The sequence below is a fragment of the Cucurbita pepo genome, chromosome 18 (assembly GCF_057944985.1).
Source record: "Cucurbita pepo subsp. pepo isolate OVF chromosome 18, ASM5794498v1, whole genome shotgun sequence".
NCBI classification, from domain to species: Eukaryota; Viridiplantae; Streptophyta; class Magnoliopsida; order Cucurbitales; family Cucurbitaceae; genus Cucurbita; species Cucurbita pepo.
In genome coordinates, this window is record NC_141815.1 from 3,650,655 (window position 1) to 3,674,665 (window position 24,011).

Below are 24,011 nucleotides of genomic sequence, written 5' to 3' on the forward strand. Positions count from 1 at the left end.
ATTAATCAATTTTTTGGGCATGTATGCAATATCTTTGTAGGATGAAATTTAAGGACCTTACGATCTTACAACCAAGTTCTTTAAGACAGAATTTAGAACAGAAGAACTCAAAACCGTTTATGAACTTAAAACCGTGAACAAAGGTCCTCCATATAAAATCATGTGCTTATAACTCATGATAAGAACTTAAGGCCAATGATTCTCAAGACAAGAACCAAGATATCATCAAGAAAAGAGTGTTGTACTCTAGCACTCACGGTAAACATGATTAAAAACTTATAATTAGACCACTTACTAAGTCTTGAGGTCACTTACTAAGTCTTGTACTCACCCCATTTTTTTTAAAGGTGTCTCATAGATCATTGAACTCTCAATTTCGTGTCAAATAAATCATTGAATTCATTTGGTTCTACTTTAATTTTTTTTTAGAAAAGACCCACGTCGTTCAATTCAGCGGCAGGAAAGCCTCACATCACTATAAATAGAACACAGTATCGTTCCAAGAAACTTACTTACCTGGACGGGGTTGATGGGCGATCAAGAAAGCTCATGGCCCAGATTGGTGACCTCCATTGCACACAAAGGAGGGGTGCCCATCTAAGGTCTGCCCAATGCGGCAGAGCCTACGTCATTATTTGTGGCCAGCGGGGGCCTGCGTTCGCGCGGCCCCTTCCAATGCATCAGTTTCAACTATTCTTGCATATATGTCAATCTCCTTATGAACAGGAATGCATATGGTTATTATCTTTACTTTCACACTAATCTATAAATAATTACAAACCAAGTGAGTAGTTTCTACTGTGGGTTGAAAATGAGTAATTTTATTGTGGGTAGAAATAGGGTTGAAAATGAGTAATTTTATTGTGGGTAGAAATAGTAGGTCCGGGAAGTGATCAAATAAGTCTCAGCCTAATGATCTAAGTTTTTGTTAAACAATAATACTTGAATAAAAAAATAAAAAAAATTAAGATATCCTTACACAAAATTTGTAATTTGGATCAACCAAGAGATATGACTAAAATTAGATTATCACTTGCATCTACCACAAGAATTGTTGACTATGCACAAAATTAGATTATCACTCTGCATCTACCACAAGAATTGCTTGACTTGCTTGAAACATGGAAATGACAGTGATGATGCTTGAAACATTTGAAACATATGGAAATGACAAATATGGAAATGACAATGATGATGCACAAAATTAAATAGAAGTTAAAGGACAATGATGATGCACAAAATTAAATAGAAGATAAAGGACAATGATAATGCACAAAATTAAATAGAAGATAAAGTTTAAATAGAAGATAAAGTTGACTAAAATTAGATTATCACTCTCAGATGCATCTACCACAAGAATTGGTTGAAACATGTAAATGACAATGATGATGCACAAAATCTAATAGAAGATAAAGTTCGATAAAATTTAAAAGAAGAGAAGAAAGTCAAGGACATCAAAATTAAATATAAAATCAAGGTCAAATGTTACCAATTGGAAATACAAATATACAAGAAAATACAAAAGACTCCAAATGTGAAAATGGACTGACGCTCCAGAACAATAAACACCTCCTTGCTTCGACTGGTACCTGAAAAGAAAAAAAAGAGAAAAATGGGGTGAGTATAAAAATATACTCACTAAGCAACCTAGTTATAGGCTCTTTTCGCATCCTTATCTTAGTAGCATCCACGGTCTTATTTCTGGGTTCTAGTGAGTGCAAATCAAGCTACAACTCTCTTTTCTGTATCTTAGGAGGCTTGTCCATTTTATGCAGTGGAATGCTTAGTGTCTTGAGGTGAGGCGTGACCTCACAAGTAAATCTGATGGGATCGTATGGCTGGATCTAAATAAGTAACTCTGTCTGAACATCATCTGTGGAGGTTAGCTAACAACCTTCCCATGGGACCATACATCCACTAAAATGGGGGGTTGTGATCTCCTGTGTGTCGGTCAGCTACTAAGTCTTTCTATGTAGTTTCATGTTCCCCCGCTTAGGGATGGATTTCTACGGCCCAGGAGTCCTATTCAGAAGACCCCTTAGCTATCACCACTAGGTCAGGGCACCTGTCACACTTCCCTGTCCGGATTTGCCTAGCTCAACGATCTTAGTACCAAAGTTCTGTCTTGACGGTACAATATCGAAGCAGAGAGGGAAGTGGAGTTTCTGGTGAAACTATCCACACTACTCAACTCTAGCGGACTATCTACAGTTACAGTGGTGTCCTACTAGTCTTTCTAAGGCGGACTCTTGGTGGCTTAGACCTTGATTCATTCATCTCTAGGATTCTCATGCAAGGTCTCACAAACCTGTCATGATTTGGAATACTGAGTCTGGGCTGGCACTCGCCTCGCACGCCTAAATGCACAGTTTTTTGATGTACCCCCATTCTAGGGTTTTGTCTAGCCTACTTAATCTCAAGCGCCCTAGTATACGCTCATAGTTTCTTCCTATTCAACAAGAAAGATAAAACAAGCAATCATGCAATGGAGTTAACATGCATCAATTCATGCAATATTAACAAACATACTCAACGGGAAGATAACGTCTATCTTCACCCACAGCGCAGATTTCACAAGTTTTTCTTTCTCCTCATGGATACATGCATTATCTTATCTGTAATAGCCCAAAAATAAATAAATAAGTAAATAAGTAAACAAAGAAATAAACAAAGAAAATAAATTATAAAAAAAAAAAAAAAAAAAAAAAAAAAAAAAAGAATTACGTTTAAAAACAAAATAATAAATAAACAAAAAAACAATCCTCCCCACTCCTCTCCACTTAATCTCTCATCCCTTCCCATCATCTCTCCTCAAACCAATTCTTGCGAATCTTAAGTCCCTCCAAAATGAAACAAAAAACAAAAATAGAAAACGAAAATGGCCCGTGCACATTCACTAGAAGAGAGATGGCAAAGAGAGATCTGGTCAGTTTCTTTAAGGTATATATTAAATCTCTCTTTTTTTAATATCAATTTCATTTTTAGAAAATTCAATGATATTTTAAATCTTGTGAATTATTGCAATTATTTAGGTTGTCAATAATCTTGTATGAATGATAGTAAAAGAATAAACAAATGAATAGATTAAATTAAAAATCAAGAATATAACTATTAACAGGGTAAAAGAAACATAAAGGAAATACAGAAACAAAGACTAACAAAATCAAAGGAAAGAAAAATGAAATACAGAATCACAAAATAGTAGTCTAAATACTACTGAAAGGGAAATACGAGACAAGGAGGGAAGACTGTTAATAGAATTAAAAAAAAAAAAAAAAAAAAAGGAAACACAATAAAAATGTTAAAGGGTATTAAATAAATAGAAAATGGAATATCGGTAAAATATTAAAGGGTATTAAATGGTTTTTTATGAAAATAATACTATAACAAACCTATATAAATATTTCAAGACTTAACTCATGCAAAGACTCTAACTTCGCATGAAGTATAACACATGGACCCATATAAATTAGAGAAACAATTTTGTAGAAGTTCAAACTTGGAACTGATGTCATGGTCTCACATAGGTTGATTTGAATTTCAATGGACTGTCATTAAGGATAACGTCGGGACATCAGCATAAGCTAATCAGGTAAGTGGTCTTACTATCAACATAGTTATATTTGATGTTGACACGTGCCCCGTGGTTCTGCACGTGTCATATATATTGATATGTGTGAATTGTCTGTGGATCAATATGCTTCTTATATGTTATGTATTTGTTGTGAATTGTATGATAATAATTACGGTACGATGTGTTTAATGATATGTTTGAGATAGGATACGAGAAGGATGCACAAAACGAAATGTAACGATAGGAGTAAGATACGTTAATGAAACGTTAAGGTTAGGTTGCATACCGGAGTGTTATGGATAGGAGAGATTGATGAAAGAATACGATTAGGTTATGGGTAGAAAGGGATAGGTTTGTGATAGATTGATGAAACGATAGCGTTAGGATACATTCCTGTGATGATATGACTAAGGTACATTCACATAACGATATGACTGTGATAGGTATAAGAACGTTAAGGCTATAATAAGTTAGAGAACGATATGACCACAAAGTGTTTATGATACGACATGTTTATGATACGATATATTGTGATATGATATGTTATGTTTAGATTGTTTTTGTGACCATTGAGGTAATTGTTGTATGAATTGCACGTTATGAAATGACATCTTAAAAGCATGAAGCGCTATGTTATGTTTTCTAAATTGTATGTATACAACATGTTATGAATGATATGATATCACGATAAATGAAATGAAATATAACCTCGTTAGAATTATGCATGATATGAGAATTGGAAAATGAGAAAAGATATGATATGAATGTAAAACGATAGCGGGGTTATATTTAATAATGTCGAAAATGGAAAAATATTGGGACCTCATGCATTATGTGTGCTCATCCATTGGAGGATACTCTTATTTCATCACGATGGGCAGGGGTACGATCACTATGTTTTACATAATGCTGCTGGCAGGGGTATGATCATTTTGTTTTACATAATGCTGTCGTGGCGGTTACTAGTTCTAACGGATGTCTGGCGTAAGGAGCACTCAGAGTATGCTCGCCCGACAAGGAGAGTGGCCCAGCGGTGTGCGAATTGACTGGTGAGTCTATACTTGCACGTATGGGCTGTGTGTAGAGTATATGGTACTTATCCAAGTTACCCATTAGGACAGTACCGTAGGCAAACAGATTAAAAGGATAGGTCCCGTCATTGCATTCACATGTTCTTGCATTTAACCCCAATAGTGGGGTAACTTACCGACTATTTCTTTAAATACTGAAGAGATGTGCTACCACAGTTTTCAGGTTAAGGTAAGACATTCCTGTACGGTTGACGACGACATCGCAATTCGAGGCCATGACACATGCATAGGTAGTGGTATTTATTTTCTTAGACTTAGGCTGAAATAAGATGTTTTTAGTTTAAATGTTTATTTATTTTATTTAATCTTTTGTTGTGTCGTTTTAAAGGTGTTTTCGAAACACGTAAGTCCATGGCTGTGTTTTAAGACAAATGTTACGTTTTATGAAATTTAAATGAAGTCTTTTCGCACTCAATGTTCATGATATGTATACAGTAGCGACCTTAAATTAAGTAGAAAATTTCGGGTCGTTACATTATCACAATCTCAATCTAAACAGATACATAATCGTTCATATCTAGATTCCATTTATTTTTTTAATTATTTCATTTCCATGGTTTCCATACTCATATGCTAGGTTCGGCTAGCTAAGTATATCGGTATCGTAGCATACATGCTTATTCCAAGTGGTTCCTACAAGTACTGCTCGTGGGAATCCAAATGGCTACTTGCATGGTTGACGCGTGTCTTCCCAAGCTTGAGTTTCTTGACGGAAAGGGTTCCAAAAATTCTGAAATTTCATTGATAGGTCCTATTTCACATAATAATAGGGTAGTATCGAAATAGGGATGAAAAACAAGCAAATGGAGGCCGAACGGAAGGAAAATGATGACTCACGCGCCCACACGCACATCACACGTGCTATGGAGGGTCCCTACGTGCGACTTCCATGCGCGGCTTTCTGCACAATCGTGGTGCAGATGGTCGGGTCGGAGCGTCTGTTCGGTTCGTGCGTTCCTGGGTCGCGTGCGGAGCGTCGGTTCGGACTCGGGCCGACCCGAATCCCCGTGCCTAACACGTTTCACCTAGTGTGCGGGACACGTCTCACAAGCCGGAATGCATTGTGTGTCTAACACCGATTCCGCCGCGTGGCGGCGTCCCTTCTCTCTCTTGCGTGTGTTTCAATTTTCCAATCGTTAGGTGTTTTTGCGTTTTCAATCTAATTTCTTAGGAATTTTTTATCTTCCAATCCGTAATCTGAATCAACAAGTTTTTTTCAAGAATATCGTAGATCTCATATTCTACTTCTTCAATATATTTTTCCTATATTTTTCCGGTAATCACAGATCTTATTATTTAAGTTCGAATTTGGAGAAAAACACGAGTTCTTACCGAAAATCACGTTTTCTTGAAACTTCGATTCGAAAGCAAATCGTGGCCACTTTCACTCTGAAACTTGGAAAGATAACATTGCTGAAGGTAGAAGTCCAAGAATCAAAAGAAAAACGCGGCTAACTCATGAAAACTTCAATAAACATCTCGATCTACACATTCGCGGACTAACCTTAAGTTCTTGGACGTTTTTGAATAAATAAGAAGGTGCGATTTGTGAGAGCACCTTGCCTCGGACTGCTGATGGTTTAGGTTGAGGATTCTCAAATCTCAGGTGTCGGTTTTAGATCAAATCTTCTCCTCTTGCCTCAAAACCCTAACCTCTTTTCTTTCTCCGGTCTCCCCTCTTCTTTCCCCCATAATGACCAGTACACTAATAGACCCCTAATTAGGAAAGAGGGGTCAAAATGACCATTTTGCTTTTCGCTCAACTTTGACCGAATTTTCTTATAGATTCTTTACTAAGGATATTTTTGTAAGCATTTTTCTCTTTCTCTATTGTCTTAAGATTCGGTCTCTAAGTCTATCAATAAAATCGCTTAAAAGAAAAATCGGGTATTTAATTTATCGCAAGGGCTCAAGTGTTCCAAATTTCCCCCTCCAAAATTTCATCTCTAAAAGTTTCTAACATCTGATTTTCGATGTGGAACATCCTCTTGTCCAATTTTCTTGCTTAAGTTGCTACGTTGTCTCAGTCGTAACTCTACAAATTCATTCTTGGATGTTTTGGATGTCTATTAGGTTCTTTAGGGCGTCTAGGTGGTTTAAACTTTATCTCTTATTCTCAGGATTTTTAGGACTACCTCTTCGAGCTTATCCACTACCGAAGGTGTATACATCTATACCTATGATCGTCACTCACAATCTTGGGGTGTAGTGTTTACTGGAAACTTACTAACTTAGGTCAACTCGCAACCTCTCTAGCTCTAGCGCCTTAGTTATAACTTGGTTCTCTTATGCATATTTTTACTGGGAGATTATCTGATAAGACAATCCTAATCCTTAGCATAAGGATCTAAGTTTTTGTTAGAGCAAGAATCCTTGAATAAAAAAAATTAATACCTCCTTACACAAAATTTGGATCAACTAAGAGATAAAGACTAAAATTAGATTATCACTTACATCAAAGATCTTGAACCAAGATTTGGAACCTTATTCTAAATCGAGTCACTCCTTAATAGAACTTGATTAAGGCTAGATTGAATAGCTCCGATGCAATCTCACAAGAATTGCTTGAAACTTGGAAATGACAAAGATGATGCACAAATTTCTAAGGGTAGAAGTCTTAATGTCATGACCTGATTTTCGAGGCTTCGAAAAACCAAATCATGACTAAAAAGACGAAAGTGAAAACAAATAAAATTGAAAAGAAAATTAAATAGAAGATAAAGTTCGATAAAATTTAAAAGAAAAGAAGAAAGTCAAGGACATCAAAATTAAATATAAAATCAAGGTCAAATGTTACCAATTGGAAATACAAATATACAAGAAAATACAAAGACTCTAAATGTAAAAACGGACTGACGCTTCGGAATGACACCCCTCTGTGACAATGCATCTCTCGAACACCTCCTCACTTCGACTGGTACCTGAAAAAAAAATGAGAAAAACGGGGTGAGTATAAAAATATACTCAATAAGCAACTTAGTTGTAGGCTCTTTTCGCATCCTTATCTTAGTAGGCATCCATGGTCTTATCTCTGGGTTCTAGTGAGTGCAAATCAAGCTACAACTCTCTTTTCTGTATCTTAAGAGGCTTGTCCATCTTATGCACTAGAATGCTTAGTGTCTTAAGGTGAGGCGCGACCTCACAACTAAATCTGAGGGGATCGTATGGCTGGATCTGAATAAGTAACTCTGTCTGAACATCGTCCGTGGAGGTTAGCTAACAACCTTCCCATGGGACCATACATCCACTAAAATCGAGGGTTGCGATCCCTTGTGTGTCGGTCAGCTACTAAGTCATCCTACGTAGTTCCACGTTCTCTTGCTTAGGGATGGGTTTCTATGGCCCAGGATTTCTATTTAGAAGACCTCTTAGCTATCACACTTCCCTGTCCGGATCTGCCTAGCTCAACGATCTTAGTACCAGAGTTTTGTCTCGATGGTACAGTAACGGAGCAAAGAGGTAAGTGGAGTTTCTGGTGACACTATCCATACTGCTCAACTCTAGCGGGCTACCTACAGTTACAGTGGTGTCCTACTATAGTCTTTTTAGGGCGGACTGAGGTAGCTTAGACCTGGATTCATTCATCTCTAGGATTCTCGTGCAAGGTCTCACAAATCTGTCATGATTTGGAATACTAGGTCTGGGTCTGCTGGCACTCGCCTCGTGGGCCTAAATGCACGGTATTTTTTAGGTATCCCCATTCTAGGGTTTTGTCTAGCCTACATAATCTCAAGCCCCTAGTCTAGGCTCGTAGTTTATTCCTATTCAACAAGAAAGATAACATAAAGCAATCATTCACGGGAGTTAACATGCAACAATTCATGCATTATTAACAAACATGCTCAACAGGAAGATAATGTCCATCTTCACTTGGAGCACAGATTTCACAAGTTTCCCTTCCTCCTCATGCATACATACATTATCACTATCTCAATCTAAATAGATACATAATCGTTCATATCTAGATTCCATTGATTTTCTTGATTATTTCATTTCCATGGTTTCCATACTCATATGCTAGGTTCGGCTAGTTAAGTTTATCGGTATGGTAGCATGCATGCTTATTTCAAGTGGTTCCTACAAGTACTGCTCGTGGGAATCCAAATGGCTACTTATATGGTTGACGCATGCCTTCCCAAGCTCGAGGTTCTTGACATAGAGGGTTCTAAAATTCTGAAATTTTCTTGACAAATGCTATTTCACATAATAATAGGGCAGTATCGAAATCGGGATGAAAAACAAGCGAACAGAGGCCGAACAGAAGGAAAAATGATGACTCCCGCTCCTACATGCGCATCACACGCGCTCTGGAGGGTCCCTATGTGCAACTTCCACGCGTGACTTTCCACACCATCGGTTCGTGCGTTCTCGGGTCGTGTGTAGAGTGTCGGTTCGGACTCGGGCCGACCTGAATCAGCGTGCATGACGTGTGTCACCTAGCATGCAGGCACACCTCACCAGCCGGAATGTGCCATGTGTCTAACATCAATTCTGCTGGCTCCTCCGTACGCCGACCAATGCGTGGTGGCGTTCCTTCCCTCTCCTGCGTGTGTTTCAATTTCTAGATCGTTAGGTGTTTTTGCGTTTTCGATCTATTTTCTTCGAATTTTTTTTATCTTCCAATTCGTAATCCGAATCAACAAGTTTTCTTCACAAATATCGTAGATCTCATATTCTACTTCTTTAATATATTTTTCCTATATTTTTTCGATAATCACAGATCTTATTATTGGAGTTCGAATTTGGTGAAAAATATGAGTTCTTACCAAAAATCATGTTTTCTTGAAACTCCGATTTGAATGCAATCTTGGCCACTTTCACTCCGAAAGCTTGAGAAGACCACATTGCTGAAGGTAAAAGTCCAAGAATCAACACAAAATGTCGCTAACACACGAAAACCTCGATAAACATCTCGATCTAGACATTCGCAGACTAACCTTAAGTTCTTGGACGTTTTTGAAGAAAAAAGGTGCTATTCGTGAGAGCACCTTGCCTCAGGCTTTTGATGGTTTAGATCAAATCTTCTCCTCTTGCCTCAAAACCCTAACCTCTTTTCTCTCTTCTTTCCCTCTCTTCTTTCTTTCTCTTTCTCCTTATGAGCGAACCAATTTGACCCCTCAAAGAACAGTAGGGCAAAATGAGTATTTCGCCCTTATGTTGACCTTAAGCGTTTTTTTTTTTTTTTTTTAATTCTGGTGCTACACCCAACTTAAAAGCTCAATTTCATTAATAAAAAAATCTTATTTTTGCATGCTAATTTGTGGGTATCTGTAGTCTCGTGAAACAAACTTTCAACTCTAATTATGATTGGTAAGAACTCCTCACCCTTCAAATATCTACTTAAAAAAAAGTTACACCAACTACTAAAACAAGTTAGCATGAAATTAAAATAATAAATAAAGTTTTCAAAAAAATTATCAATTCAATTGCTATTTATAGAAACCTCATCCTCCACTCTAACCTTGCAAATGTTCACTTCTCAATCTAGAAGTGGTCTCAATTTAAAAAGTGTACTTCCTAAAGTGCTACATTATAGTGGCAAGATATAAGAACTAGATTGGTTTTCTAGAACTGAAGCATGGAGATGGAGAGGGAACCATCGAAGTATATGACATGGAGGTTTTCTCTAATGATTCTGGACCATTGCGTATTGTTATCTTGATGGATATGGACAAGCATAAGGTTAAGCAAACAAATTGTGCAAGCACCCTCAAAATAGAGGAGGAGGTCAAACAAGATTTCCTAACTATAGGTGCAAGCACAAGGTTGAGTTCTTAGAGAACTTCACGTACTTGAGGGTTAGCTTAAGGAGTACCATGAGAGTTATTACTGTACTAAAGGCAAGGAAGCTGATTATTTACATGCATGGACATTTTTAGCAAGTGTGACAGATGTTAGTGATATAGAGAGAATAGTATCCACGGTACCGATGGATAAGAAACTCGAGCATGTATTTCCAATGGAGTTTACTTGTAATAACAACTACCAAGCGATCATCTAGATGATACTCTTTGAGGAGGGTCGTCCTAGGACAGCAGTTTTAAGTATAGGAGTTTGTGGTCATTTTAAATTTGTATCTCTTTCTCTTGTCCCGTCTTTAATAAACTTTGAATAACACTCAACTTGTATATGGTTTTCAGTTTTAAATGTAACATTAGTTTGATTTTAAATTACACAAAATTTTATACCCATCAATTTGAAAGCCTTGAGGTTTAAGTTGTGAAAACCACTTTGACAATTATTCCGATAAAAGATAGTGTTCGTCATGATCCCTGATTTGAAATCTTCAAAATTGAATTGTGAAAATCGTTTTTGGAATTATTCAGATGGTGAGTTGATCGACCTTGAATGTATGGTTGATGAAAATTTTCTTTTTTCAAAATAAAATAACTTAGACAAAAATAAATTTGACATTAAAAATAATGTCAATTTCTAACAAAGATGATGGGTAATAAGTGTCTAGAATTTATAAACGTAACCCTTCAAATTTTTTAATAGTTTTAGTACTTTATTCTTGACATTCTACATTGATTCTTATTTATTTACATGACTAAAGTTTACGTACCATGATATGAACTCCATGTTGAGGTCTAATAGTTAAATGGGATGTCGGAGCATGCGTATAAGATGAAGAAAGCTCAAAAGAAAAGTGTTGTAGAATCATCGATAGAGCAATTTTGGCCTCAATTATGGCAAAGTTCTGTCCAATGCATATGCGAGGACCCCATCCAAACGGGAAGAACCCAGCTTGATTTTGTGTCGCTTTTGAAACTCCTTCAGCAAATCTATCAGGATTAAACTCATTTGCATCATCACCCCATATCTTTTTATCACGATGGATAAGAACAATTGGAAAACTCAGCATCACTCCCGTTGGTAAACTCAATTTTTCAAGCTTTGTTTCGTTTTGAACAAGACGAGTAAGCAACGCTGCTGGTGGGTATAACCTCAGGACTTCGTTCAATATCATCGTAACCTAAATGTTGAGAATAAGATAAAATTTAACAAATGAAATAAAATAAAAATGAAAATACATAGAAGAGAGTGTTCCTCACAATTTTTAGGCGATTTAAACCATCAAAATCTGGTTTGTTGTTTCCAAAGACTTGTAGGACCTCTTCTCTTGCTCGATCTTGCCATTTTGTGTATGAACTCAATAAAACCATAGTCCAAACGAGTAGCATTACTGTGGTTTCTTGGCCAGCAAGATAAAAGATTCTACATTCTTCTACAATGTCTTCGATACTCATTCCGACATCGTTGTTTCCTTGCTCTCGAATTTCTTTCAAATTTGATTGTAAGAGGATGCTTAATAGATCAGTATGCATAGCTTCACTTGCCATCATAGCCCTTTGCCTTTTGTTGATAACATCCAAGAGCAACGTTTTTAATTCTTTGCTTATCTTTTTCATTCTAGTGTTTGACTTCGTTGGTACAAACCTGCACAAACGTTATAATGAGATGTTAAACGAAATTTCATAAATATTGCATGTGTGAGATCGATTGGAGAGAGGAACGAGTGTCAGCGATTGTGAGATCTCACATTGGTTGGAGAGGGGAACGAAGCATTTTTTATAAGTGTGTGGAAACCTCTTTCTAGCAGACTTGTTTTAAAAACTTTGAGGGAAAGCCTAAAACGGAAAGCCTAAAAGGGAGAGGCCAAAGAGGACAATATTTGCTAGTGGTTGGCTTGAGCGGTTATAAATGGTATCAGAGTCAGACACCAAGTGGTGTGCCAACGAAGATGCTGGCCCTGAAGGGGGTGGATTGTGAGATCGAAGGGAGTGGATTGTTAGATTCTACATTGGTTGGAGAGAGGAACGAGTGTCAACGAGGACGCTGGGTCCAGAAAGGGGTGGATTGTGAGAGGAACGAGTGCCAGCGACGACGCTGGGTCTTGAAGGGGGTGGATTGTGAGATCCCACATTGGTTGAAGAGGGGAAAGAAACATTCTTTGTGAGTGTGAAAACCTCTCCCTAGCAGACACAGTTTAAAAATTTCGAGGAGAAGTTCAAAAGGAGAAGTTCAAAAGGAAAAGACTAAAAAGGACTCATATTCATGTCTAAATTGAATTGAATTGTGCATGAGTTCACCTCCATCCAGGTATGTAAACTGTAGATATAGATTGAACGACTAGATTGGTAAGTTGTTTTAGACGTATAAAGATCATTTTTCCTTCTTCATAGCTGCTTCCAAATGCTGTTCGAGAAATCACATCAGCTGCCAAGTTTTCCAAATGAGGCATCACATCCAACTCATAAAATCCTTCTTCTGAGACCACTTCTTCCCATTTCCTAATCATCTCAGTGCAACTCTCACATATTGCAGGCACCATGTCCTGTATATAGCAATTTAAGCATATATATGAACAATTAGACTCCCAAAAATATTGTTACTCAAAGTACAATATAGAAGCAACTTCTAAATGTACGTTTAAACGAATCTACATTGTTAGTTGAATAGTCGTGTAACAGCTCAATCCCACCGCTAGCAGATATTGTCCTCTTTAAGCTTTCTCTTTTGGGTTTCCCCTCAAGATTTTTAGAACATGTCTGCTAAGGAGAGGTTTCTATACCCTTATAAAAAAATGTTTCATTTTCCTCCCCAACCTATGTGGGATCTGACAAGCAAATGTGTTTACAAGGGGACAAAAACCTCTCCTTAGGAGACACATTTTAAAAACTTTGAGGGAAAGCCCGAAAGGAAAAGCCCAAAAAAGACAATATTTACTGCTAGTTGTGGATTTGGGCTGTTACAAACAGTATTAGAGCCAGACACCGGGCAGTGTGCCAGCAAGGACGTTGGGCCTCGAAGGGAGGTGAATTGTGAGATCCCACATCGATTGTCGAGAAGAACGAGTGTCAGCGAGAACGCTGGGTCACATAAGAGGTGGATTGTGAGATTCCACGTTGGTTGGAGAAGGGAATGAAGTATTCTTTATAAGAGTTTGGAAACCTCTCCCTATCAGACACGTTTTAAAATCGTAAGGCTAACAACGATATGTAACGGGCCAAAACGGACAATATCTACTAACGGTGAGCTTGAGCTGTTACAAATCGTATTGAAAGCAACGAGTATAAAAAATTAAACTTATAAATACTAATTATGAGTTTATTTATTCAAGTCAAGTTTTGATATCTAATTACAAGAAGAAAGCATACCTTCAAGTGTTTGAAATGAAAGGCTGGATTCATTATCTTTCTATGCTTAACCCATTTGGGTCCTTCATGATTAGTAAGTCCATCGAAAAGCAACCTTGCAAGAGGGTTGATAGTCGGCTTTTGAATATCATGCATTAAAGAAAGTGCAGCTTTGAGTTGATCAGGGTCCATGATGTGCACTCTTGGATATGGTCCAACCCACATGAACGAATTCTTTCCTGTATTTAATACAAACAACAAACAAACACTTAGAGAATAATTAAACACCTAAATTTGATAAAAACAAACAAACACGACATACCATATTTGTGGATGGTATGATTTATGGAGGGGATGACACGTGGAGCAATATCATGGGAGAAGTTCATGGGGCTGGATATGGCCTGCTCTCTCATGGTGGCTATGTCCTTCATGTCGCCGGTGAGAAGCCGGTAAGGATTCCCGGCGAAGCCTTGCTTTCTGAGGCACCTCTCAAGCTTCTTGGGCCTCAGCCAAATCCAGTTCAAAAATCTCCATCCCCATACGGCTAAACACACCACAGCCACCGCCCAAATGGAAACCCTAATACTCCCCAATATCTCCATCTAAATACAGACAGATTTCTGAGTTTTGAGCTTCAATTATTAGCTATGGAAGGAAGGAGGACTTGTGTTTGCTAATTTATAACCAAACGAAAGTGCATGCAAACAAATTTGATTCGTGAAATTACAACTTTATCCAATTAAGTCGAGTTTAATATCGTTCGTGTCTAGCCATGAGCTTGCTTGCTAACGAAACTAGTTGTAATGGCTCAGGCCCACCGCTAGTAGATATTGTCTACTTTGGACGTTCCCTTTCGGGCTTCCCCACGTGTCTACTAAGGAGAGGTTTCTAGCTTTCTCTTTCGGGTTTCCCCTCAAGGTTTTTAAAACGCGTCTGCTAGAGAGGTTTTCACATCCTTATAAAGGGTGTTTCGTTCTCCACCCCAACCGGTGTGGGATCTCACAATCCCCCCCCCCCCCCCCCCCCCCTTGGGGTCCAGCGTTCTCGCTGACATTTGTTCCTTTGTCCAATCGATGTGGAACCCCTACCAAACCCACCCCCTTCGGGACCCAGCGTCCTTACTGACACACCGTCTCGTGTCTACCCCCTTCAGGGCTCAGCCTTCTTACTGACACATCACCCAGTGTCTAGCTCTGATACCATTTGTAATGGTTCAGACCCCCCACTAGCAGATATTGTCCTCTTTGGGGTTTCCCTTTCGCGCTTCCCTAGAACGTGTCTATTAGGGAGTGGTTTCCACCCCCTTACCAAAGGTGTTTAGTTCTCCACCCCAACCAATATGAGATCTCACACTAGTCATATATAGCGTGATCACGTTCTGGGTAAGAGGTGACGTTTTTTATCGAACAGAATCTATTAAATTTTAACTTTTTTTTAGGAATAATTATTTCTCAATTTTTCAATTTCGGGTAAAAGATATATTTTAGTATTAATTTTTTTGGACATAATTTTAAACATTTAATGAGGCTATAATGGAACCAATTCCAAATCCAGTTAGAACAGCTTGCATGAACATCTTTTGTAGGAATTCAATTACATATTAGATTTAGATATTTTGTTTGGTGGTTGTAATCACCTTATCAAATAGATTTAGAAAGAAGATAAGGATAAAAGTCTTCGTGGCCTATTTTGATTATGAACTATGTGGTTGTGGCCTATTACTATATTTTTTATTTCTTATCGTACTTTATTCATCCTATTATATCATGTTATGCTATATTATCTTCGACTTTATTTTTCATTTTTATGTAATAGGTTAAGAATATAAAAATAATAAATAAATAATTGTGTAAGAAATTTTCGGCGAGTCGGAGGAGCTGCTATGACCCCAAACGACGTATACACTATCAGTGTATTTCCATTTGAGAAAGAGACCGTAAACAATTTGGAAAAAGGTAAAGAAAAAAAAAAAAAAAAACAAGGAAAACCAATTTCTAACCGTGTATTCCATAAGTACTCAAACGCACAACCCACAAGCTCTTTACGCCTCAAACCCAACTCGTGGCCCAGAATTCCTACTGTAGCTAATCCGACACATAGTGACAAGGGAAGCGTAACAACGGGAAAAATAAAATAAAATAGTAATAATAATAATAATAATAATAAAATAATAAATAAAAATTAAAAGAAGAAAAACATTTGGTAACTGATCCCTTCTCCTTCCTTCAATCTCTCACCACTCCTTCCCTAAAAATAAATCTAGCAACAAATCAGGAAATTCATTTTCTGTAAAAACAACCGCAGATTTAACCAGAATTTCTTCCTTTCTACAAAAACAAATAGAAAAAAAAAAGGTTTAAGCAAATTTAGTTCCGGAGGAGATATGTCATTTGAAGAGGTCAGTAGTCCTATGTTAAATCTTCCTTTTATTTTATTAAATAATATTAATTTGGTTACAATTATTTAGTTTTGAATTAGTGATTAAATGAAAAGAATTCTGTATGAGTTTAGGAAATCACAACAAATTATATTTTAGATCTACTAAATTAAAAAGCTAAGAATAGAATTGTTAACTAAATCAAAAGGAAGACGAAGGGAATAAGAAAAAATGAAATAGAGATAAAAATCCAGAACACTGGTAATGAAAAGAAAAATAATAATAGAAATCCAGAACACGGTTAACTAGAAAGAAAAATAATAATAAAAATAAAAAGGGAAGATTTGGAAGTAGGAATAGATTAACAAAATTGAATATTACCTTTTTAAAAATAATTACAGAAGATTTGTGTAACACAATTTAAAAATAAAATAGGAAATATTAGAGGGCATGGAACTCCCATAAATTTTGTCTAACAGTAAATATCAGAATTTTAACTAGATAAATGAGAGAAATAATTTTATAGAGTTCAAACTTGAAACTGATGTCATGGGCTCACGTAGGTTGACTTGGATTTCAAAGGACGGAATTGAACTTTCATTATGGATATATTCGTGACAACGACTTAAGCTAGCTAGGTAAGTGACCTTACTATCGGCATGGTTATATTTGATGTTGACACGTGCCCTGTGATTCTGCACGTGTCATATATGTTGATATGTGTGAATTGTCTGTGGATCAATATGCTTCCTATATGTTATGCTATGTTATTATATGTGGTTTGTATGATAATAATTATGGTACGATGTGCTCAAGGATATGTTTGAGATAGGATACGAGAAGGATGCACAAAACAAATTGTAACGATAGAAGTAAGATATGTTCATGAAACGTTAAGGTTAGGTTACATACCGGAGTGCTATGGATAGGAGAGATTAATGAAAGAATACGGTTAGGTTATGGGTAGAAAGGGATAGGTTTGTGTTAGATTGATAGAACGATAGCGTTAGGGTACGTTCTTGTGACGATATGACTAAGGTACGTTACGTAATGATACGACTGTGATAGGTATAAGAACGTTAAGGCTATGGTAAGTTAGAGAACGATATGACTATGAAGTGTTTACGTTATGACTTGTTTATGATATGATGCATTGTATGCTAGAGTATTGTTCTTAAGTACATAGTTATGTGAACGTGAATGTATGTTTTTAGTCTGATGTGATGTGTAATGCATGTAACGATGTGTGGTTCTTGAACGATTATGGCTTGTTTGTATGAATATTTGAATGTAACTGCATGAATTGTATGACATGAAATACGGTAAATTGCATGAAACATAACCTCGTTAGGAATATGTATGATATGTAAAGAAATGAGAATGAGAATGACATGTAAGCATGAAAACGTGACAGGTGGTTATGTTCATTAATGATAACGGTAGGACTAGTGGGACCTCATGCATATTGTGTGCTCATGCATTTGGGGGGATACCCCTATCCCATCACGAGGGTACAGACGCGTACATCCAATGGCAGGACAATGATCGTTATGCCCTGCATAGCTGTCGTGACGGTTCTAGTTTTAACGGGTCCCGGTATAAGGACTCCTAGAGCATGCCCACCGGCTAGGGACAGTGGCCCAGCGGTGTGCGAACTAGCTGGTGAGTCCATACTCGCACGTATGGGCTGCGTGTAGAGTATATGGTACACGTCCACGATTACCTGTTAGGATTACACTGTAGGGAAAATGAAACGAAACGAAACGAAAGATAGGTCCCATCATTTCATTGCATGTGATTGTTGCATAACCCCGATAGGGGGTCACTTACTGAGTATTCTAGAAAGACTCAAGCCTCGTGCTACTTTACTTTTTCAGGTTAAGGCAAGGCACTCCTATACGGTTGACGACGACATCGCAACTCGAGACCATGGCGCATGCATAGGGTAGTGGTATTTATTTTCTTAGTCTTAGGCTGGAATAGGATGTTTTTTTAAAAACTCTTATTCATTTTATTTAGTCTTTTTTTTTTGTGTCGTTTTAAAGATGTTTTTGAAACACGTAAGTTCATGGCTGTGTTTTAAGTTAAAGGTTATGTTTTATGGAATTTAAATGAAGTCTTCCGCATTCAATGTTTATGGTATGTATACAATAGCGACCTTAAATTAAGTAGAAAATTTTGGGTCGTTATAGGAAGAGACGCACCCCCAAACGAGGGAGACTTTATGGACCTTTGGGAGGTACCAGTTAACCCCCTAGGTAGAACACCATGTAGTCTCATAAGGAAATGCTCGAGGTAGCGCCTCAAGGAGGGTCACAAGTCATTCACAACATGACATAATGGAATACAATGGTTTGATTACAGGGAGTTGAATAAGAGAACGGTGAAGAATAAGTATCCCCTCCCGTGCATTGAGAACTTACTCGATCAGCTCGAGGAGGAAACAGTGTTTTAAAAAATTGACCTTCGATCAGGTTACCACCAGATCAAGATAAAAAATGAGAACATACCAAAAACAGCTTTTAGAACAAGGTATGATAATTACGAGTTCGTGGTAATATCATTTGGACTCACTAACCCATATTGATATGGATACTCAATCTGTCTACGAAAGCCAGCTTAATGTCATTAGAATTGCTTTCCAAATAGACAAGGAATTATAAGAGCAGATTTCATGTCAACTGCCTACTCTTCAAAGAGAAATGCCTCCTTTCAAACCTACAAAGAAGCTGAACGAAATGAAATGCCTCCTTTCAAACCTACAAAGAAGCTGAGCAAAATGAATTGAGATGAATTGAGAGCTCACTAGTATTCTCATATGGAAGCCATAGAAGAAAATATACCTTTCTTTTAATGGTTTGAAGAAAATATTTTGCAAGTATGTACGTTGACCTAGAGGAACTGGAAGACCACCAGAAGAGGCGAGGTATATTCAAAACATTCTCCGTTAGAAGAAGTTGAATTTGACAACTACTGCGGAGAAAAGGTCAAAACCAGTCCCTTCAAAAATATTCTCGAAGGGCTGGAAAAGGGCAATCCAACTCTAAAGGATATCAAGAATATCTAGCATCAAAACAATTACTCAAATAAGATTTTATCCACAATTGCTACACAACTCGAGAGCATCGAAGGAAAAATCTCGAATAAATCTGGTACCCAACAAGAAAGCGCGAGCAGCTCTATACCAAAGATCGATGAGTCAATACCAATACTCAGATCGGCAAATCTTGATATTATGATATGATCAAAGAGTTTCAAAAGAGGAGGCTGTAATGGCCAAGAGAGAAGAAAAATTGGATAAAATTTTAAATCCAATGGTAACAATTTCAGAACCATCCATCAACGTCGTCAACAATTATGATATGATCAAAGAATCCGAAGATGAGATCGGAAATAAGGTAGAAGAACCCTTGAACAATCAAATTGCAAGGATTTTCAGAAGAAGCCAAAACAATACCAGCAATCAGAGAAACTGGTATCATCAACCGTTCTTTCCAGATATTCAATTCGAAGAAAAAAACATTAGAGACTCAAGCTCATTATGATGGTCTAACAGTCTACGAATGGAATATCGATGGACTATTAGATTATCTGATAAGGAATGTTGTCAACGAAATGATGATGGTCGCTGGTACTTATACAATATTGGGCCATAAATCCAAACATCAAATTGCTCAAGTCCTAGGAACAGGATTTACCGGGCAACTCAAAGACTGGTGGGACAAATATCTTGATGAAGCAACTTGCCAACAAATATTAAACCACTATGTTATTAGACGAACTACTCAAATCATTAAAGATGAAGGTCCATCAACCAGGACCGAGGTACAACATGAAAGGGTAGAAGATGCTGTCAATACCCTTATCTATACCCTCATAGAATTCTTCGTAGGCGACCCCCTGAAATACGAGGAGCGATCCGTTAGAATACTCATGAACCTAAAGTGCCCAACCTTAGGCGATTTTAGGTGGTACAAAGACATGTATTTCAGCAAAGTCTTCATTAGGACAAACCGTTCGTTGGAATTCTAGAAGGAGAATTTTGTCAATGGACTGCCAAAACACTTCTCAAGGAAGATCAAAGATGATCTCAAGACAAAGTATAATGGAACAATTCCATGGCAGACTTTGTCATATGGATCCATAGCGTCTTTCATCATAGAAGAAGGGCCAAAACTTTGCAATGAGTCAAAGATTCAAAACAAGCTTAATTCCTCGATATCAAATAGGAAAGAGCTCGGAAGATTTTGTGATCAATATGGATGCAAGGGGATAGAAGCCCCCTCGACCTCCAGAAGAAAGAACGTCAAAATGTATCCTAAAGCATACAAATCGTAGGCCCAGAGAAAAGTATCAGAGTAAATCCATGCAATCTCAAAAGCCAGCGTATTCAAAGAAAATGTATGCTTCTACCAAAATCGACAAAGGCAAAAGAAAGCAAACTTGCTTTAAATGTCGGGAAGAAGGACACTATGTCAATAAGTGTCCGATCAAAGGAAAGATCAATGAATTAGATATTGATCAAGAGCTGAAAGATCAGCCACTACAATTAGTTCTAACTAATTCAGAACAATCGAGCAAGGGAGAAATCCTTGAACTTCAGGAAGAATCCGATTCATATTCTAGCACAGAATATGAATTAGAGCAAGAAGGAAGAAGGACATGCGAGTGGACGTTTTTCATTCTTCACCCGGTCCAACGTAGCATTTCAAAAGTCAAAGTCCACCTAATTGGTTACCTTTATTAACGCGTTAAAACAGGCCTCTCTATAAGTTCGCCTTTCGTCTCGTTTCGAATATCATAGTATATATAACTAGCCAGATCGTCTGAAGCATGAACAGAATCACCTTTGTTCCAAAGGCCTAGGAGTTAAGCGAGTTCCTTTTTTTTCAAAGGAGGTCCTTTTCTTTCTCCGAACCGATGATGCATAGATACTCATCCTCCGTTCCAGCACAATTATGTACAAAGTAGTAGTAAGCAATCAATTACAATATACAATGGCTATTTTAGATCAAGTGTGACAGTTTTCATGCTTATTCGATCCTCCTAAATTTTGGTCCTAGTAAATCTAACTTCCTAGGATTTGATTTTACTAGCATGCGTTTCCAAGGTATCCCTACAAATATTACTTGCCTAGAAACTAAGTGGATACTTACCTGATTTGTCTCATGCCTTTCTGAGTTCAATTACGGTCCAAAAGTAAAAAAAAAAAAAAAAAAAAAAAAAAATAAATAAATAAATAAATTCGTTAGCATTGAAATGGGCACATAAACTGAGAAATGGCACATAAACTGAGAAATGGCACATGTCCGTGGGTTTTTTTTTTTTTTTGTTCTTGTGACAAATTTTTCAGAAATCATAAGTATTTAATTCCAATTTTTTTTTTTTTCATTTTTGTAACTGTAACGACCCAGGCCCACCGCTAGCAGATATTGTCATCTTTGGGCATTTCCTTTCGGGCTTCCTCTCAAGACTTTAAATCGCGTCTGCTAAGGGAAGGTTTCCACACCTAAATGGTGGTTTGTCTCCTCCCCAACCAATGTGGGACATCACAATTCACCCCCCTTCGGGACCCAGCGTTCTTGCTGGCACTCTTCCTTTATCCAATCGATGTGGGACCGCCTCCAAATCCACTCCCCTTTAGGGCCCAGTATCCTTACTGGCACACCGCCTCGTGTCTACCCCCCTACGGGAACAGCGAGAAGGCTGACACATCATCCGGTGTCTAGCTCTGATACCAAATTTGTCACAACCCAATATTTTACGACGGACCGTGACTAATGACAACACACAAATGCACAAAGTGATTTAAATATGAAATAGAGAAAATATTTTACTTCCAATAAAGTTTTTCAACGACAAACAACAGAACACTTGCTTTGTGGTGTTGTTTAGATTATTGTAGAAGGTTTTCATTTGTATGCAATGAGGTATTGTGTTATTGGGAAATTTTCTCACTAATTTCTTGAACCTTTCTCGTGCCTCAATCAACGTCTCATCGTCAAATTGTTGAAAAAATACTACTTAATTTATGAATTTGACATTTCTAGTCGGTGGAAAATACTTGATTAAAAACTTCTCAGCCAAAGTGTTCCAAGTTAATTGTTTCAAGAGGAGAGTCTTTAATCAAGATTTTGGTGCGTCCCTTAATGAGTAGGAAAATAGACTTAATCTAATCCATTCCTGGTTGACTCCCTGAAATCTGAACGAGTCACTTACACCTACATATGATTTAAGTGTAAATGAGGATCTTCAAAATGCAACTCTTGAAATTTCTCAAATGTTTGCAACATTTGGAGCATCTGATTTTAGCTTGAATATGGGCAACTTGTGATTAAGTTTTTTCGTAGTATTTTTTCAACCTCAGTTATGACATAAGGACTATGGAAATTGTTATAAGCTTATATAGAATTAAATAATAATTCGTTAAAATTTAGCCAAACGCTCGTCTAGCTTAATTGGTAGAGTGCAAGGCTCTTAATCTTATAGTCATGAGTGAGTTTGAGCCCAAGACATATTTGTAAAAATGTTTATGATAAACTTTCCTTATATAATATTGAGTGAATGGGCTTCAATTTAGAGAGTGAATGTCAAATAATATATCTCGAGACATATTTGTAAAAATGTTTATGATAAACTTTCCTTGTATAATATTGAGTGAATGGGCTTCAATTTATTCAATTTAGAGAGTGAATGTCAAATAATATATCATTATTTTATTAATTATTTGATAACCATTTTATTTTCCAAAAATTACTTTGAAATGTTAAGCATATGTTTTAGTCCTTAAACATGTTTAGTTTATGAAAAACAATTTATTTAACTATTTATGTTTCAATTATAATAGTTTATGATAAACTTTCCTGATATAATATTGAGTGAACGGGCTTCAATTTAGAGAATGAATGTCAAATAATATATCATTAAATTAGACATTCTATGAAAATCTTTATGGATACCATCTAAATTGACCTACTACTTCTTAAATCTCAAATATGTAAAATGACCGAAATGTCCCTCGGGCCTTTTAAAGTATTTTATGATCTAAACACTTTCCAAATGACTTACTACTTATTATAAGACTTATTCCTAAGAACATACAGATTGTTGAGATTTATGCCCTAAAGCCTCGTAATTAATTATTTAGTTTTTAACTATAATTTTATTATTTTATTTGTAATTTAATTGTTATTCATTGTATGAAAATCCAAGATATTAATGTAATCTTGAACAATATGTGATTGACATACACGAGGATCGTGTTCAAGTAATAACCTAAAGAATCTATAGTATATCGATAAGGTTGGGTGCCTTATCCTGGTAACACTGTTGATACGGCCCACTTTGTAATTGTTACAAATGGTTTGATCTAGCTGTAATTATGGAAAACTCGTGAAGGATCGATTTGCTTGTAATGATTATATCAATGGACATAACTTGTCCTACCATGCATAAGAGTGCAACTCTAGGTCTATAGTGGAGTGACCTATAGTTAAGGAATGAAAATTAATTAATTAATTTTGTATCATAATCTATAGGTCCATATGGTCCCCTTGAATCAAAGGTGATGAGATAGCTTTGTTCATATATTCTAGTTGACATGTTGGATGTCATGACTAAAAGATAAGAAAATGACAAAAACATGTGAGATGTTTAAGTCAATAAAAGCTAAATTTAGATAGTTATCTAAACTATCTCCAAATTAAGTATTAATAATAAAAGCTAAATTTAGATAGTTATCTAAACTATCTCCAAATTAAGTATTACAAAATTAAGAAAAATCTTACTACTAAAGCTATGCTAGGAAATAGTTCCAAATTAGCCAT

At 36.8% G+C, this 24,011-nt stretch overlaps 1 protein-coding gene and 1 non-coding gene across 2 annotated transcripts; one reads left to right on the plus strand and one right to left on the minus strand.

Moving 5' to 3' along the window:
• The first annotated feature begins 508 nt into the window (after window positions 1–508).
• LOC111780767 (U1 spliceosomal RNA) lies at window positions 509–673 on the plus strand. The gene has a single exon (XR_002812913.2). It is a non-coding gene; the product is annotated as a U1 spliceosomal RNA (small nuclear RNA).
• Window positions 674–11,112: 10,439 nt separating this feature from the next.
• On the minus strand, window positions 11,113–14,517 carry LOC147787052 (cytochrome P450 CYP72A219-like). Its single transcript, XM_087119376.1, has 5 exons — window positions 14,128–14,517; window positions 13,827–14,044; window positions 12,759–13,003; window positions 11,721–12,105; window positions 11,113–11,641 (listed from the first exon to the last, which is right to left on the minus strand). Exons 1-5 carry the CDS (start codon window positions 14,408–14,410, stop codon window positions 11,216–11,218), a joined length of 1,557 nt encoding a protein of 518 aa, XP_086975502.1. The 5' UTR covers window positions 14,411–14,517; the 3' UTR covers window positions 11,113–11,215.
• Window positions 14,518–24,011: the final 9,494 nt, after the last annotated feature.

What these genes read in the sequence shown, in the direction of transcription:
- LOC147787052 (XM_087119376.1), bottom strand. Translation starts at nt 14,410, where the DNA reads ATGGAGATATTGGGGAGTATTAGGGTTTCCATTTGGGCGGTGGCTGTG. An exon ending in TTCATTTCAAACACTTGAAG is followed by an intron (nt 13,004 to 13,826) that starts GTATGCTTTCTT and finishes TGCTATATACAG; the next exon opens with GACATGGTGCCTGCAATATG. An exon ending in GTTTACATACCTGGATGGAG is followed by an intron (nt 12,106 to 12,758) that starts GTGAACTCATGC and finishes ACGTTTGTGCAG; the next exon opens with GTTTGTACCAACGAAGTCAA.